Source organism: Erpetoichthys calabaricus, chromosome 2, assembly GCF_900747795.2.
Source record: "Erpetoichthys calabaricus chromosome 2, fErpCal1.3, whole genome shotgun sequence".
Lineage (NCBI taxonomy): Eukaryota > Metazoa > Chordata > Cladistia > Polypteriformes > Polypteridae > Erpetoichthys > Erpetoichthys calabaricus.
The window spans coordinates 332331044-332349324 of NC_041395.2; the positions used below are offsets into that span (position 1 = coordinate 332331044).

Genomic DNA, 18281 nt, shown 5'->3' on the forward strand with positions numbered 1-18281 from the left:
GAGATGAAAGCTGGCGCTGTATCCCTTTTTATAAGCCAATTGACAACTTCGTCACAAAAAAACTTGCATATAATATATACATATGTCTGCATGTAAATGTACAAATATATACACACACACACACCGTATGCAATATCAATGGTACTTTATATACACTAGATAGTATCAACAGTATTTTACACATTTATACAGTACAGTATACATTATCTACAGTATTTTATTGTATCTGCATTCTATAAAAATACATATAAATCTACTGCTGCACCAGTTTCTTGTCAATTGTGAATGCGGCGGACTTCTGTTTCGCCTTAATACTTCGCTTTAACTGATTATACATTTCAATGGTCATCCAACCTATGCTGCCACCAAGAGACGGGGCTTCTCAAAGTTTCCAATGTGAAAGGCACTAAATAATATAATAACTGACTGATTTTTTTTAAAGCACCTTAATATGGTGATGAATAGTACAATAGTGGAATATACAACTCGGAGTCCTGCCATGTGCAAAAGTTCGCTGATGACACTGCTATTGTGGGCTGCATCAGGAGTTGGGAGGAGGAGGAGTATAGGGACCTAATCAATGACTTTGTTAAATGGTGCGACTCAAACCACCTACACCTGAACACCAGCAAAACCAAGGAGCTGGTGGTGGATTTTAGGAGGCCCAGACCCTTCATGGACCCCATGATCATCAGAGGTGACTGTGTGCAGAGGGTGCAGACCTATAAATACCTGGGAGTGCAGCTGGATGATAAATTGGACTGGACTGCCAATACTGATGCGCTGTGCAAGAGAGGAGAGAGACGGTTATACTTCCTTAGAAGGCTGGCGTCCTTCCAAATCTGCAATAAGACGCTGCAGATGTTCTATCAGACGGTTGTGGCGAGCGCCCTCTTCTACATGGTGGTGTGCTGGGGAGGCAGCATTAAGAAGAAAGATGCCTCACGCCTGGACAAACTGGTGAGGAAGGCAGGCTCTATTGTTGGCATGGAGCTGGACAGTTTAACATCTGTGGCAGAGCAACGGGCACTAAGCAGGCTCCTGTCAATCATGGAGAATCCACTACATCCACTGAACAGGATCATCTCCAGACAGAGGAGCAGCTTCAGCGACAGACTGCTGTCACTGTCCTGCTCCACTGACAGACTGAGGAGATCGTTCCTCCCCCACACTATGCGACTCTTCAATTCCACCCGGGGGGGTAAACGTTAACATTTAACATTATACAAAGTTATTGTCTGTTTTTTACCTGCATTATTATCAATCTTTAATTTAATATTATTTATTGTATCAGTATGCTGCTGCTGGAGAATGTGAATTTCCCCTTGGGATTAATAAAGTATCTATCTATCTATCTATCTATCTATCTATCTATCTATCTATCTATCTATCTATCTATCTATCTATCTATCTATCTATCTATCTATCTATCTATCTATCTATCTATCTATCTATCTATCTATCTATCTATCTATGTTATAGTACCTTTTATTTCTATCTATCTATCTATCTATCTATCTATCTATCTATCTATCTATCTATCTATCTATTTTAAGTCATATTAGTTGTAGTGCAGTAATCTTTAATGTTGAGTGTGGTCAGGCAATAAGATGAATATTTAATATTTTTAAAGGCATTTCCGTTTTTTCATTTGTTCCAGCCAATCAGAACGCTGTGGACACACTCCCTTTACACCAGACACTTTGCAAGGTCAAGCTCAAATTTATTGGCCGTGTCTACTTGATCTCGACTAGTATGAAAGTGTTTCTTAATGTCAGGAGGTTGCTTGTGTAATCAGAATATAAGTTTAATATGTCACTGTGCTCTGTGCAGATATTTTGTATCTGCTTTACTTTTCTTTCTACTCACATGCACAGCTGAGCCAGATTTAGTACAGGAGCCCAGCATTTAGAACTGCTAGGCAAAGCATCGGACAAGACAGATAAAGACAGCTGGGGGAACGTCAAGTCAGCATGAAATGGGCTCTTCTTTGCCTTGTTTGGAAACTGGGGGTCTACACATGTAGAAAGGGTATAAAGCCTTGGAACATTGCCCGGCACACCTATGAAGCTGACAGATGGATGGGAGATACTATTAACCGATCCGGAAAATCCTTCCAATGCAGCAATGAAATTGGCAGACTCTATACATTAGAGTCTATTCCTCATCTATTATGCAGCGTAAACCATCATTAAAGAAAGCTAAGTTATTTCTCCTATGTGATTCCTTACCGCCATATCACTAAGGGAGGGGTGTTGCCTTTTTATATTATATCTACATGGTTTTAGGTTATGTAACACGCCACAATTTTGCGACTCAAACCACCTACACCTGAACACCAGCAAAACCAAGGAGCTGGTGGTGGATTTTAGGAGGCCCAGACCCCTCATGGACCCCGTGATCATCAAAGGTGACTGTGCGCAGTGGGTGCAGACCTATAAATACCTGGGAGTGCAGCTGGATGATAAATTAGACTGGACTGCCAATACTGATGCTCTGTGCAAGAGAGGACAGAGACGACTATACTTCCTTAGAAGGCTGGTGTCCTTCAACATCTGCAATAAGATGCTGCAGATGTTCTATCAGACGGTTGTGGCGAGCGCCCTCTTCTACACGGTGGTGTGCTGGGGAGGCAGCATTAAGAAGAAGGACGCCTCACGCCTGGACAGACTGGTGAGGAAGGCAGGCTCTATTGTTGGCATGGAGCTGGACAGTTTGACATCTGTGGCAGAGCGACGGGCACTGAGCAGACTCCTGTCAATTATGGAGAATCCACTGCATCCACTGAACAGGATCACCTCCAGACAGAGGAGCAGCTTCAACGACAGACTGCCGTCACCGTCCTGCTCCACTGACAGATTGAGGAGATCGTTCCTCCCCTACACTATGTGACTCTTCAATTCCACCCGGGGGGGTAAACATTAACATTATACAAAGTTATTGTCTGTCTGTATACCTGCATTGTTATCATTATTTAATTTAATATTGTTTTTTGTATCAGTTTGCTGCTGCTGGAGTATGTAAATTTCCCCTTGGGATTAATAAAGTATCTATCTATCTATCTATCTATCTATCTATCTATCTATCTATCTATCTATCTATCTATCTATCTATCTATCTATCCATCCATTTGCTAACCCGCTGAATCAGAACACAGGGTCACGGGGGTCTGCTGGAGCCAATCCCAGCCAACACAGGGCACAAGGCAGGAAACAATCCTGGGCAGGGCGCCAGCCCACCACAGGGCACACACACCCACACACCAAGCACACACTAGGGCCAATTTAGAATCGCCAATCCACCTAACCTGCATGTGTTTGGACTGTGGGAGGAAACTGGAGAGAGCATGTAAACTCTACACAGGCAGGAGTCGGGAAGTGAACCCAGGTCTCCTTACCACGAGGCAGCAGCGCTACCTACTGCGCCCTCTTGTGATAACATCTGCTCCGTACTTGTAATATTTTTATTTTTATACTGTATTGAGGATTACTTGTGTTCTCTTCTGTGTATTGTGTTGTATTGACGCCCTTCTTTTTGATGCCCACTGCACGTCCAACCTACCTGGAAAGCGGTCTCTTCTTTGAACTGCCTTTCCATAGGTTTCTTACATTTTTTTTTCTACAAGGGTTTTTTTTGGGAGTTTAGAGAGTCAAGGAATGGGGGGCTGTCAAGAGGCAGGGCCTGTTAAAGCCCATTGCGGCACTTCTCGAGTGACTTTGGGCTATACAAAATTAAATTGTATTGTATTAGACTGATGTTACATTACATGACATAACATTTGACGACTGCCGCTGCTAATTTTGCTGCTGGACCCTGTCAGTTTGCATGACTGAAAATCTCTAGCGATGTCACATTAACTGACTGCATGCTGACCTTCCATAACAGTCTTGTTCCCCATCCATGTGTATGCTGCCTGAAGGAGCTGGCACTGTATGAAGGGTTAAAAGGGATGGTGAGTTCAGCTGCAATCGTGGCCTTTTATCTTCTTTTTTCTATTATATTGAGTTATGCAAAACATGGGTCATCAGACAGATGTGCTTCCCTTCTGTTTGTGAGGTCCAAAACAGTTGCGTTCTTTCTTCCTCATTGCTGCATTGTATGTATAGTATAGCACTCACTTATTGTCAGCTCTCATGCACAAAGAGCCCACCCCTACGACTAAGGACAAAAGCAAACCTGAATGATTTTTGTTGGTTCAAATAGTGGACTAGATGGAGTGCGATACTGGACATGTCACATACGCGACTGGCCTACACAAGTGTGCGTCAATAACTGTTTCTGACTCACTACGATTTTTTAAATGAAGGTTATACTGAAAATGGCCTTTATTAAACAGTTTGAGACATTCAGAATACAGGGATATTCTTTAATAAATTATGTAGAAAAAGTAAAAAAAATGGGGCAGAGGACTTAAATTAGAGAAATTAAAAAAAAAAGTGAAATTAATGAATTCAGAAAGGGGATATTGGAGGATTTTCTTGATGAATTTATGTAAAGATGATCAGAAAAGAAGGTGTCAAATAACAGAAGTGGGGCCTAAAAAACAGGAAATGCCTTTTAATCATAGTAGATAGAGATATACAGAAAAGTGATAAGTCTCTTAAAAACATCCAGAAACTGACTATATTTATTTAGTAGGCACAGACATAAATAAAAATGGCAATCTGCTTTTAACAATGGGAAGAATCTAATATAAGAAAGGCTGTCTCATTGAAGTAGTCACTGGCATTTAAAAGAAAACTTAAGTTGTACTACTGCTGCACTCACAGTTAAAATGGATAAATGAGTCTCCTGTGCCGAAATGCTGACCCTGCCTTTACAAAAATGCAGCTGCTATTCTGTCTATGTAACCCCGACCCCCCCCCCCAACCCCAATAACTTGGCATTGACTTTACAACTGCTGCCACTCTGGCTTGCCAAGATAAGTTGCTCTGGTTTTTCACTCGTCTTTCTTGGGAAAAGAAGAACAGGATGTTACCTGGGAAAGATGTGCCATGCTAGCAAAAGGTTTGAATTCTGCACTTGGCTTAGTCAGGTTGTGACAAGGGGAAAGTGGGCCACTGCAGAACCACTATATCTTTTCCATTTTTCCCTACTAGGTTTTTGTCTTCTTAGAGAGTCAAGGCTGGGGGGCTGTCAAGAGGCAGGGCCTGTTAAAGCCCATTGTGGCACTTCTTGTGTGATTTTGGGCTATACAAAAATAAATTGTATTGTATTGTATTGAGGGCGGCACGGTGGCGCAGTGGTAGCGCTGCTGCCTCGCAGTTAGGAGACCCGGTTTGCCCTAGTGTGTGCTTGGTGTGTGGGTGTGTGTCCTGCGGTGGGTTGGCACCCTGCCCGGGATTGGTTCCTGCCTTATGCCCTGTGTTGGCTGGGATTGGCTCCAGCAGACCCCCGTGACCCTGTGTTCGGATTCAGCGGGTTGGAAAATGGATGGATGGATGTATTATATTGTATCTTCAGTGGGACATGCACGACGGGCTGATGAGTTCATTAACTGAGCTGATTTTTGTCGCCCTGGGGGTTTGGTATGGAAGTGGAAAGATGATTCCTTTATATTGGCAGCACTATGTAAATACAAGGTGTTTTTTATATTTTCCTTTTACAAACATAACTGAATAGCAACAACATGGGATCATCTTATATTTCGAACTGTCTTACACCTTACACTTCAAATCGTAACCTTAGATCCTCAAATGAGGGTCTGCTTAGAATTCCAAGAGCTAAACTTAAAAGAAGTGGTGAGGCGGCCTTCTGCTGTTATGCAGAAATCTGGAATAGCTGAACGATAGAAATTCGCCAGGCTAATATAGTGGAGCACTTTAAAAAACTACCCATTATTTTAACATGGCTTTCTCATAGCTTCATTTTAGTTAAATTCTGATGCTCTGTATATTCAATTAATTATCATTATTATTCATGGTGGCTTCAAAATCCGTACTAACCCCTACTTTCTCTTCTGTTCTTTTTCCGGTTTTCTGTGGTGGCTACCTGATCAAAGCACCGTGATGTCCCTACATTGATGGATTACACAGCCAGAAGTCCACATGACTGTCATCATCAAGTTCTTCCATGAGAACCCTGAATAGCATGAGGACTGATTGAGGTCATTTATGTTAGGTAGAATGCCTAGAGGGGGCTGGGTGGTCTCGTGGCCTCGGAACCCCTGCAGACCTTACATTTATTCTATGTTAATTAGTGTTCACTAATTTTAATTCTTATTTATTTTTTATTTTTTCTCTTTCTTCATCATGTAAAGCACTTTGAGCTACATTGTTTGTATGAAAATGTGCTATATCAATAAATGTTGTTGCTGTTGTTGAATAGAGTGTGCGCTACCAAACAGCACACAAGAATCTGGGAGGCTACAGGTATGGGAGCCAAGCTGGCTCATCACCATAGGGTTCACTATGTTTGGGTTCCATTGCAGGTTATGATCTAACCAGTAAGCCCGCGATTCGCCAGCGAATCGGAAATCCAAGAATGGCAATCAGTTTCTGTCCGATATCTGGATGGATGACATATCATGGCGGGTGGGTGCGTCTGGGGAAATGTCATTTAATTACATAAGCATATCTGTAGTAAAGCGGTCTCGTTTTGTGGAGACGTGATTCCGTTGCCTTTGCTGACACCAACTGCTGGCAGAGTGGAGCACAGCAACTTCAGTTTACAGGTTGTGGTGTTCGTGTGCCAGCTACTGAGTCTGGGAATCCGCTGGGTTAGAGTCTGTGACCGTCATGTGATCTATATTACTGTCACAGTGGATTAGAGCAAGTGTAGCTCACAGGTTGTGTTGTTTGGGCGGGACGGCGCTGTGTTTGACTCTGGGGCGGGCGCCAAACTGAATGACCGCTATGTGATCAACATTACTGGCACAGTGGATTAGAGCATCGCACTTACGTTTAATACGGAGCGTTCGTCTACTGTTTTTAGCCATGCAGTTTCGTTTTTGTGTCTCCATGGCCGTGTCGTCAGCGAGAAGTCGTTTGCTGACGGCGGCGGATTCGCGTGCTGAAGTGGCCATGTCGGCGGATCCGGGCATGGAGGGCTACATCACTAAACGAACGTGGTATATGCGGTGGTGTGGGCGGTCGCGTTCGGGCAGCTGTACAACCTGGCGTGCACGCTTTACCTGAGGTTTAGTTTACAGCTCGTAGCCATGGTAAAGTTGTCATTTAATTAAATAAACATATTTGTACTAACGCGGTGTCTTTGTGTGTGCACCTTTGGTCATTCATTCTATCCATACGGGGTCGTTTTTGTATTTCCGCTAGTTGAGGTGTTTCTTTTCGGAGCTGTGACTCCGTTAGCTATAAGTCGTTTACTGTTAGGAATTATAATCGCACTTACGTTTAATACGGAGCATTCATTTATTGTTTTCTTCCATCTGGTGTCGTTAATATGCTGTGTAGTCTGGACATCTGGGGATTCCGTACTGTAATAGTGTAATGTGATTCAAATCTGCGCTGAATCGTTTCGTTTTTGTTTTCTCTGTGGCTGTGTCGTTAGCTATGGGCTCGGATTTGTACAGCCTAAGCAAACGACTGAGTCCGGTATAACTAATCTGTGTTTTCTGTGGCTGTGTCGTATCACACTGGTAGGCGATTCGTGACATCCGGTTTACAACGTTCTCGTGTCTGTGGCTGTGTTGTTAGCTATGGGCATGCTCGTTGCAGTGCGCGTGCGCCTCGATGCACCCAGCGTCCATATCCGGTTTACAACCTTCGGTTAGTAACATGGATAGGAATACAGCTTTTATATTATTTAGTGCCTTTCACAGAGTAAAAAGAGGCATTAAGAAACAACAATATGGGTGTAAACAACTATTGGGAAATTAAAAAGGGTTGCCTGAATTGGACCCCAATTTGACTGAGTCACTAGTTAGTGCTCAGTGTCACAAGTAAACATTGGGTTGCTGAAGTATCCCTACACCCTCAGTGGGACATAAAAAGGAATACTTTACATTTTTTTTCAGGTGGTTCACAATAATGCAGCTGTTGGATACTCACCCTGGGACTGCTAAGAGGGCTGGTAGAAAGACCTGACGACGCTCCACTGATGGACCTGGACCTGCTGGGACAAAACGCCAGAGAAAGACACAGACAGACAGAAAGAAAGAGAGAAACATCCAATTTGTGTTAGAAGGCAGGTAGACTCAAGAAAGTAGGGTGGGGACAAGAGTAGGGGTTGACAGTACTGACATCCAGATTTGTGCCAATGAATATTCAGGACTCATGTAAACACACTGCATTAAAAAGGACAAAAGATGAGACATCCTACGTCAAGGGTAAAAGGATGCAGTGAACAGGTCGGGGAAAAGCCCCCAAATAACTCCAACATTAGATGGCTCCCAGGCTCTTAATCTCAGGTTCCTATACATACACAAAGGTTTTGTACACTACAGCTCTAACACTCATACTCACCTTAATTTTAATTTCCACATCTTATCCCCAGTAATGCTCCATCAAAGATTATAACTGTCAACACTGGACACTTTCCATTACCTTGCACTTTGAATGGAGGTGTACTGGCAACCCACCAAGCTGGACTCACCAGGCTACACTGTGCCTAACTGTCCTAGATGCTATCAAGCCAACTGAGATATTATCCCTGTATTTCTTTTTGGTAGTACGGAAGCCGAGAGAGGATGTGCAATATCGTTATTTTTTTAAATTGTCTCCTCGAGATAACAAACTAATTCCATTTGTTTTATTGAGTTAACGGAACAATTTTATCGCAGTCTTGGGAAAACAAAACTTAACCTTTGGTCCTGGCATCAGGCTCGCTTAGATTGCGATGCCTATACAGCTGAAGCCTTGCTAACTGTCTTCTTGAATGACGGACACTAACGTTATTATTTTCTAAACTAAGGCATAAACATAAACAGTATCAGCCTACGTGAGCCCTTGATTGAACCAAAATGTGACGTGCTGATCAATACAGTTCTGCTCTTCTGCCATTTCATACAGGACGTGGCTTCAATAAGGCAAACTTTAAACGTTAGATACAATTATTTCAGAATTTCGAGAAAACAAGATCTTTTGTTTTATTGAGGTCTCAATAAAATTAGTTTGCTATCTCAAGGAAACAATTTAAAAAAATAACGATATTGCACGTCCTCTCTCGGCATCCGTATAGTAGTATTCATTACACAGCACAGACATCCTGACATTTTCAGATTTCATGTATTTTTAAATTCCGTAATCAGTTTGAAAGCAAAATTAACATACATATATACAACTATGATCTAAATACAATACCTTCCTCTGTATAACACCTTTCATATTTGTCTTTTCATTTTAGACATTGATTTTCTTGATCTGTTTTATTATGTAGCACCTGTCAAATCTGTCTATTTAAAGTAGTAGCTTTCATTATTACCTACCACTTTTTTTAAATACATTCTATTAGTGCTTTCGCTTTTTAAATAATGCCTTTCATTATCTGCATTGCACTTTTCATATGCATCTATTTTGTGAAAGTATCTGTCCATTTTCTCTGGGTTTTCAATTTACAAAAATGTCTTTCATTATCTATTATATAGCACATTTTATTTCAATGTCTTTTCATGTTAAATAATGGCCTTCCTTATTTGTTCACCTCAGGTATTATTTTTATACAGAAGCCTTCACTATACACTCTCCAGCTACTTTTTTAGTACTGGGTTGGACCCCCTTTTGCCTTCAGAACTGAAATTCTTTGTGGCGTCGATTCAATGAGGTACTGGAAACATTCCTCAGGGACTGTGGTCCATATTAGCATGAGAGCATCACACAGTTGCTGCAGATGTGTCAGCTGCACATCCATGATGCGAATCCCCAGTTCCACCACATCCCAAATGATGCTCTACTGGATTGAGATCCGGTGACTGTGGAGGCCATTTGAGTGCAGTGAAGTCGTCGCCATGTTCAAGAAACCAGTTTAAGATGATTTGAGCTTTGTGACATGGGGTATTATTCCTGCTGGAAGTAGCCATCAGAAGATGGGTATACTGAGGTAATAAAAGGATGGACATGGTCAGTAACAATATTCAAAATCTTAAAGAGGCGAGACAACGAAAGTGAAGCAGAAGTGTTACTTGAGCAATAAGTGTGTCTTATTAAGCAATTGGGTTGGAGCAAAAAACCTGCAGCCACTGTGGCCCTCCAGGACCGTGAATGAAGACCATGGCCATGGCATTTAAACGATGCTCAGTTGGTACTAAAGGGTCCAAAGTGTGCCAAGAAAATATCCACCACACCACCAGCCTCAACCGTTGATACAAGGCAGGATAGATCAATGCTTGCATGTTGTTGATGCCAAATTCTGACCCTACCATCAAAATGTTGCAGCAGAAATTGAGACTCATCAGACCAGGCAACATTTTTCTAATCTTCTATTGTCCAATTTTCATGAGCCTGTATGAATTGTAGCCTCAGTTGCCTGTTCTCAGCTGACAGGAGTGGCACATAGTGTGGTCTCCTGTTGCTGTAGCCCACCTGCTTCAAAGTTCGACGTGTTGTGTGTTCAGAGATGCTCTTCTGCACACCTCGGTTGTAATGAGTGCTTATTCGAGTTACTGCTGCCGTTCTGTCAGCTCAGACCAGTTTGGCCATTCTCACATCCTGGATTCTCTTCCCCTTTCTAAGGATATTATCCAAATGATTTGAAGGCTAAAATGGAGGAGTAATTCTCAGTCCTTCACTTTTTTCTCTTCACTTTCCTTCCAAGTATTTAATTAAACTCAGTAGTGCCTGATAAATACACACACAAGTGTAAATGGTAACAAGCTAAATGGAGAAATGCTGCTCTCCTTTGTCATCTACATGTTATTGCTAATTAGGAGCAATTAAAAACCAAGAAGACAGCTGTTTAAGACTAAAATAAGCAATAAGGGTTCAAAATCTTAAAGAGGCGAGACAACGAAAGTGAAGCAGAAGTGTTACTTGAGCAATAAGTGCGTCTTATTAAGCAATTGGGTTGGAGCAAAAAACCTGCAGCCACTGTGGCCCTCCAGGACCGTGAATGAGGACCCCTGGCTTAGGTTGTGGACTATAAAATACAAGCAGATGAACTCAGTGTTTGTTCCTGAGCAAGTAATGAAAAATACCTGGGATTTAACTTAAAAGATAAAAAAAAAAATACTACAATTGAAGAATCATATTCTTGATGGATGAGGTCTCCAGGACTCTAAATATATCCAAATCTTATTATGTGATATTATCTACTGTTAAATTCTGCTCCGTACTTCTAAAATTTTTATTTTTATACTGTACTGAGGATTTCTTCTGTTCTGTGTATTGTATTGTATTGACCCCCTTCTTTTGACACCCACTGCAAGCCCAACCTATCTGGAAAGGGGTCTCTCTTTGGGTTCTATTCAATAAGGGCGCGCACAAAAAGGTGAGCTTCAAAAGGGCGACCTCAATTGGGCGCGGCGAATAAAGGCAAACGCAACAAAATTATTACAGAAAATTTATTAGATAAAGGCAATGATTGAACGTATAAAAAGGCGAAAGCAAGAATATTAAAACATCCAATTAAATAATGCATGAATTTCTAACGAACTATTTCTAAAGCTCTCTATTTTTCGTTGTTTTCTGCTCTTACTCATTGTTGTGTTACACTTGAAGCTGTAGATTATGTGCAATGCCACGTAGATATTTTATTAGTATCTACTATTATTATCTATCTATTATTATCTAAATTATCTACGAACGCCTTTATTCGCCGCACTCAATTGAGGTCGCCCTTTTGAAGCTCGCCTTTATTTACGCGCGCCTTTATTCGCCGCGCCCAATTGAGGGCGCCCTTTTGAAGCTCGCCTTTATTTACGCACGCCTTTATTCGCCACGTTCAATTGAGGGTGCCCTTTTGAGGCTCACCTTTATTTACGCGCGCCTTTATTCACCACGCCCAATTGAGGTCGCCCTTTTGAAGCTCGCCTTTATTTACGCGCGCCTTTATTCGCCGCGCCCAATTGAGGTCGCCCTTTTGAAGCTCGCCTTTATTTACGCGCGCATTTATTCGCCGCGCCCAATTGAGGTCGCCCTTTTGAAGCTTGCCTTTATTTACGCGCGCCTTTATTCGCCACGCCCAATTGAGGTCGCCCTTTTGAAGCTCGCCTTTATTTACGCGTGCATTTATTCTTTTGAAGCTCGCTTTTATTTACGCGCGCATTTATTCGCCGCGCCCAATTGAGGTCGCCCTTTTGAAGCTTGCCTTTATTTACGCACGCCTTTATTCACCGCGCCCAATTGAGGTCGCCCTTTTGAAGCTCGCTTTTATTTACGCACGCCTTTATTCACCGCGCCCAATTGAGGTCACCCTTTTGAAGCTCGCTTTTATTTACGCGCGCATTTATTCGCCGCGCCCAATTGAGGTCGCCCTTTTGAAGCTTGCCTTTATTTACGCACGCCTTTATTCACCGCGCCCAATTGAGAGTCGCCCTTTTGAAGCTTGCCTTTATTTACGCACGCCTTTATTCACCGCGCCCAATTGAGGTCGCCCTTTTGAAGCTCGCTTTTATTTACGCGCGCATTTATTCGCCGCGCCCAATTGAGGTCGCCCTTTTGAAGCTTGCTTTTATTTACGCACGCCTTTATTCACCGCGCCCAATTGAGGTCGCCCTTTTGAAGCTCGCTTTTATTTACGCGCGCATTTATTCGCCGCGCCCAATTGAGGTCGCCCTTTTGAAGCTTGCTTTTATTTACGCGCGCATTTATTCACCGCGCCCAATTGAGGTCGCCTTTTTGAAGCTTGCCTTTATTTACGCACGCCTTTATTCACCGCGCCCAATTGAGGTCGCCCTTTTGAAGCTCGCTTTTATTTACGCACGCCTTTATTCACCGCGCCCAATTGAGGTCGCCCTTTTGAAGCTCGCTTTTATTTACGCGCGCATTTATTCGCCGCGCCCAATTGAGGTCGCCCTTTTGAAGCTCGCTTTTATTTACGCGCGCATTTATTCGCCGCGCCCAATTGAGGTCGCCCTTTTGAAGCTCGCTTTTATTTACGCGCGCATTTATTCGCCGCGCCCAATTGAGAGTCGCCCTTTTGAAGCTCGCCTTTATTTACGCACGCCTTTATTCACCGCGCCCAATTGAGGTCGCCCTTTTGAAGCTCGCTTTTATTTACGCGCGCATTTATTCGCCGCGCCCAATTGAGGTCGCCCTTTTGAAGCTTGCCTTTATTTACGCACGCCTTTATTCACCGCGCCCAATTGAGAGTCGCCCTTTTGAAGCTCGCCTTTATTTACGCACGCCTTTATTTGCCGCGTTCAATTGAGGTCGCCCTTTTGAAGCTCGCCTTTATTCGCTGCGCCCAACTAAGGTCGCCCTTTTGAAGCTCGCCTTTATTTACGCACACCTTTACTCGCCGCGCCCAATTGAGGTAGCCCTTTTGAAGCTCGCCTTTATTTACGCGCGCCTTTATTCGCTGCGCCCAACTAAGGTCACCCTTTTGAAGCTTGCCTTTATTTACGCACGCCTTTATTCGCCGCGCCCAATTGAGGTCGCCCTTTTGAAGCTCGCCTTTATTTACGCGCGCCTTTATTCGCCGCGCCCAATTGAGGTCGCCCTTTTGAAGCTCCATTTTATTTACGCGCGTCTTTATTCGCCTCGCCCTTTTGAAGCTCACCTTTTTGTGCGCGCCCTTATTGAAGGATACCCTCTCTTTGAACTGCTTTTCCTGAGGTTTCTTCCATTTTTTTCCCAACAAGAGTTTTTTGGGAGTTTTTTCTTGTCTTCTTAGAGAGTCAAGACTGGGGGGCTGTCAAGAGGCAGGGCCTGTTAAAGCCTATTGCGGCACTTCTTGTGTGATTTTTGGGCTATACAAAAATAAATTGTATTGTATTGTAAGTGCAGAATTTGGCATATCATGCTGGCCCTCCACTTTTTATACTTATATCAGCTTTGCCGATCCAAATCCTCTTTCTGCCAAAAGTGATGCTACTCTGTTGGGCCCTTGTGCAAGGCCCTTAACCTGAAAATTGCTCCCTATGCCTTAAAGGTTATGTGAAAAGATAATTTTCCTGCAGGGATTAACAAAGTATATCAAAATCAATAATTAAAAAGTACTATAGAAACTGACTGAACAGTTCATCAGGTAATAAGCTGATCTGCATTTCCTGTTAAACAACGAGATGGCTTTCATTATAACACATTCTTGTTTAACATGGCATTGGAGTGGCATGTCGGCTGGACATGGAAGTAAGAATTTCAAGGCATTCAGTGTACTTGACTACAGATTTCACTCACAGTCTCTGTTGTCGTGGCCTCCATTGATTTTACCCTTAGTTTCTTTTTAGAGAAAGTTGTGAAAAATGCTCCAGAGACCCAGCCATGTCTTTTTAGGACCCATTTCAGTCTGGTGAAGGTAAGTTGGATTTTGACTGCTGGACCCACAATACGCAGCAGAATCAAACTTCCCTATGACTAAATGAAAAGACAGCCACTCCATTGAAAAGCAAATGCAGCTTTATATTTGCTGAGCTCCTTTTCTGAAGCTTTTTCAGCATACCAAACAAACAGTAATTAACAAATACATGAACTAAAAAAATGAGCCAGTCTGGTGAGCGGCTGCTCGCAAGGTTTTAAGAAAAGTTCCACTTATTTGTTAATGCTCTGCATCTGCTCAGCTAAGTCCTCTTGCCATCCCATCACTATGCTTTTTATCTTAATCTTCCCTATTAATTAAGCCGGGGAGGATGTACCTCTTCATTCCATGCTTGACTTTCCTCAGGAATTTCTAAGCCAGTCAAAAGCAGCCTTATGGCATGAAATTTTTAAAGAGGACCTGCTGTTTCTTAAAGGCATTCCCTCTCAGTGCCATAGGAGATATGGGGTGTACTGTTAAGGCACTGATAACACAGAGAGTCTCAACTGTCAAGAAAGGTCACTTTGGGGGGTTTGTAAAGCCATTATTTACCCAAAATTCAACTGCAGGAAGATTGGGGTCATTATAGACACAGGGGGCCAAATCGTTATTAAAGAAAACTCTCACAATGATAACTTTCTGGATGTGCCTAAGCAGTTCTAGATATTATTTGTGCCAGGAACTGATAAGGAAATTGAGCCCTACGCCAACAAAAACAAAAAACAATTTTACACTCAACCTTAAAACTGTGAGCCACCAAAGAAACATTTTGGGGACACATCTTCATTGAGGTATACAGTTACTCCACCCTTATATTAGGCTTATGAATATTTTAATGTCTAAATAAGAAATCTTGACTTATAAAACATAACTGTTTTACACGAGGACAACACTTTCAGTTGGTTCCAGATTAATGCATTCATTCAGTTGTGCATGCTGGGTTGCTGTGACTGATTTCTAATCCAAATGATATTTTTGGCATGACTTGGTAGCCCGCGTGGTGCAGTAGATGAGTAACTGAACTCAAACCACAGTCTCCATCTCACTCGCTGTTGTCACTTAACCACATAAAACATAAAGGGACTTCAGTTTTGAAGTATGTAGAAAAGCAATTCATATAAAGTAAAGGATATTTCTTTACATGATAATTATTGTAAGAGTGAACGAACCGATTTTGTTTTTGTCAATAACACTGGTCTACAAAAAATATTTTTTGTTTGCTTCTGGGAACTTCAGAGCATCTCTTTATTAAGTTTTTTACACTGATTTCATATATGAAATTGGAATTAAGCTAGCACGTCAGGTTTTTGAAATACACATCATTGCCATTTTGACACTTTTGAATATCAATATAATATATCAACACGATATCTGGAGTTTAGACTCTGTCCCACCAAAATTGTTTTGATGTGTTTATTCTGAAAACACACCAGAAGACGATACCAGAGAAACGTTAAAGTATATTTATGTCAATTTACCTCAATATAAAAGTGAGGTCAGAGTGCCCAAAAATGTTGGAGGCACTCGCTTTTGCGCTTGTTCTGCACATCCATCTCTCTTTGCAAGAACCAATAGTAGTCACCCATCATGCTCAGAGTGAATTTTTCTCGATATCAGTTTTCCATCAACTTTATATCTTGATGAAATCTTTCCCCATAGTCATCTCTGACATCGCTTAGATTTGGTGGAAAAAAGTCGAGATGACAATATAAAAAATGCGTCTTCAGTGACATTCTGGCTCTCATAAGCTGATACGCTTTCAGCAGGTTCTCCAGAAGCTTAGTATAATTCTCTGCTCTGTGACTGTCAAGAAAATTCTGGACAACCTGCACGAATGAGGGTGCTGATTCAGTGGGATTCAGTTTCCTTTTGAACTCATCGTCAAGCATCAGTTCACGGATTTCAGGGCTAACAAAAACACCTTCCTTAATTTTGGCTTCACTTTTCTCGAGACCAAACTTATTTCTTAAATGCTGAAACGCATCGCCTTTACTGTCCAGTCACCCTATTTGTCCAAGACCTGGAACATCATAACTAAAAAATGGGATGTCCTGGACAAAAACGGTTTTCAGATTTGGAATCAGCAAGTGAAATTTGTTAAAGTACAGATGAAAGAATCCCAGTAGTAAAATGCTTGTTGACCAGTGATCTTCAGAGACTTAGGTTCCACTCCCTACCCTGTTGAGGAGCTTATGGACATTGCAGTTCCTTCTATTTCGTTATTTTTATTCCAAGGGTCCTCAGACTTCATCTATAAGCCAGAGACAATCACATTAAGTCAATTAACAACTCTAAACTTGCTCTAGTTTACATATGTGTAACACTGCCTTGCGACTGGCATCCCAAGTAAATGCTGGGGCAAATGAGAATAATTGAAATAAATGTGTTTACAAAATGAATGGAGACATAGGAGATGTTTTGGCAGCCCTGGTCAAACGGCATATTTCCCTAAAGTCTGTCTTAAATTAAGAGCTAATGCGTCAATCCACTTTTAATATCTTAAAAAATATTAACAAATGAAGAACTAGGTGGCCCAAACATTCGCACATAACAAATTCACTACTTAATTTTTTTCCTTCTTTTAAATTCAGTGAACAAAAAGTAATGGTGAATTATGCTAAGATCTATATTTTGAAGAAGTAGTATTAATAAATAATAATAATACATTTTATTTAATAGGCACCTTTCTTAGCACTCAAGGTCACCTTACAATGAAATTAAACAACATTAATAAAATAAAAACAAAGAGAATGATAAATCAAAAAGCAATAATTAGCAAACAAACAAAGATAACAGGCAGTAACAGTGCAAAATTCACAATTGGTATGCCAGTTTGAAAAGATACGTTTTGAGGACAGTTTATTAACTCGAGCTGACGAATATGAGAGGGAAGAGAATTCCCGAGTCAAGGAGAACTATGAGAGAATGCAGAATTTGATGTGCGGTACAGAAAGTCGAGCTGCAGATGAGGATCTGAGGGAGCGAGAGGAGTGTAAGTCTGTAGGAGATCAGTGAGGTTGTGGAGAGCTTTAAATGTTAAGAGCAGTATTTAGTATTGTAATCGGTAGTTAACAGGGAGCCAGTGAAGTTGAGAGAGAATCGGTGTAATATGTTCAGTGGATTTACAACAGCAAGTTATTATCCTGGAAGCAGAATTTTGAATAAGTTGTAAGCAATGGATCATTTTTTGTGGGATGCCAGATAGAATCGCATTACAGTAATCTATACGTGAGGTGACTCGGGCATTAACCAATACTTCAGTACTGTGATGCGTAAGAACAGGATGAAGTCTAGAAATGTTTCGGAGATGGAAGAAGGCAGTCCAAGAAACAATACTTATATGGGAAGAAAAAGAGAGAGTACTGTCAAGAATGACGTCCAGGCTGTTCACCTGGGTAGAGATATTTGTGTTAATATTGTTAATTAAAATAGAAGACTGGTTAACCTTAAAAAGTGTGGATTTAGAACCAACAAGGAGCACTTCAGTTTTATTGCTGTTTAGTTGGAGAAAATTATGAGTCATCCATGTCTTTACGTCTTGGAGACCAGCCATAAGAGTATCTGGAGGGAAAACAGAAGTGGATTTAGTGGATAGATATAGCTGTGTGTCATCAGCGAAACAATGACATTTAATACCATGGTGCCGGAAGATATTATCTATTGGAAGATATAAATGAGAAAAAGAAGCGGCCCCAAAACAGAACCCTGTGGGACTCCCTGAGTAACGACTGCATTCTCAGATTTAAAGCCCTTTATTTTAACAAATTGCCTCCTATCAGTGAGATAGGAAGAAAACCATTAGAGGACAAGGCCACAGACTCCAAAACTAGCTAGTCATTTCAAAAGTATGTGATGGGATATGAGGTCAAGAAGCACAAGAATTGATTAAAGTCCCATGTCAGCTGCCTGGAGAAGATCATTTGTGATTT

At 41.6% G+C, this 18281-nt stretch overlaps 1 protein-coding gene and 1 long non-coding RNA gene across 20 annotated transcripts in view; one reads left to right on the forward strand and one right to left on the reverse strand.

Moving 5' to 3' along the window:
- The window catches only part of LOC114647337 (serine/threonine-protein kinase BRSK2), a 1001270-nt gene that overhangs the window by 119205 nt on the left and 863784 nt on the right, over positions 1 to 18281 (reverse strand). For 10 of the 19 annotated variants that reach the window (XM_051923431.1, XM_051923428.1, XM_051923429.1 and 7 more), the window contains one exon: positions 8010 to 8073. In XM_051923431.1, the coding sequence (XP_051779391.1) occupies positions 8010 to 8073 (64 nt within the window). The remainder of the gene's footprint in view (positions 1 to 8009; positions 8074 to 18281) is intronic. The other 9 variants (XM_051923430.1, XM_051923432.1, XM_051923437.1 and 6 more) reach the window with 1 other exon arrangement.
- LOC127526776 (uncharacterized) lies at positions 11871 to 13566 on the forward strand. Its single transcript, XR_007934210.1, has 3 exons — positions 11871 to 11964; positions 13369 to 13428; positions 13489 to 13566. It is a non-coding gene; the product is annotated as an uncharacterized LOC127526776 (long non-coding RNA).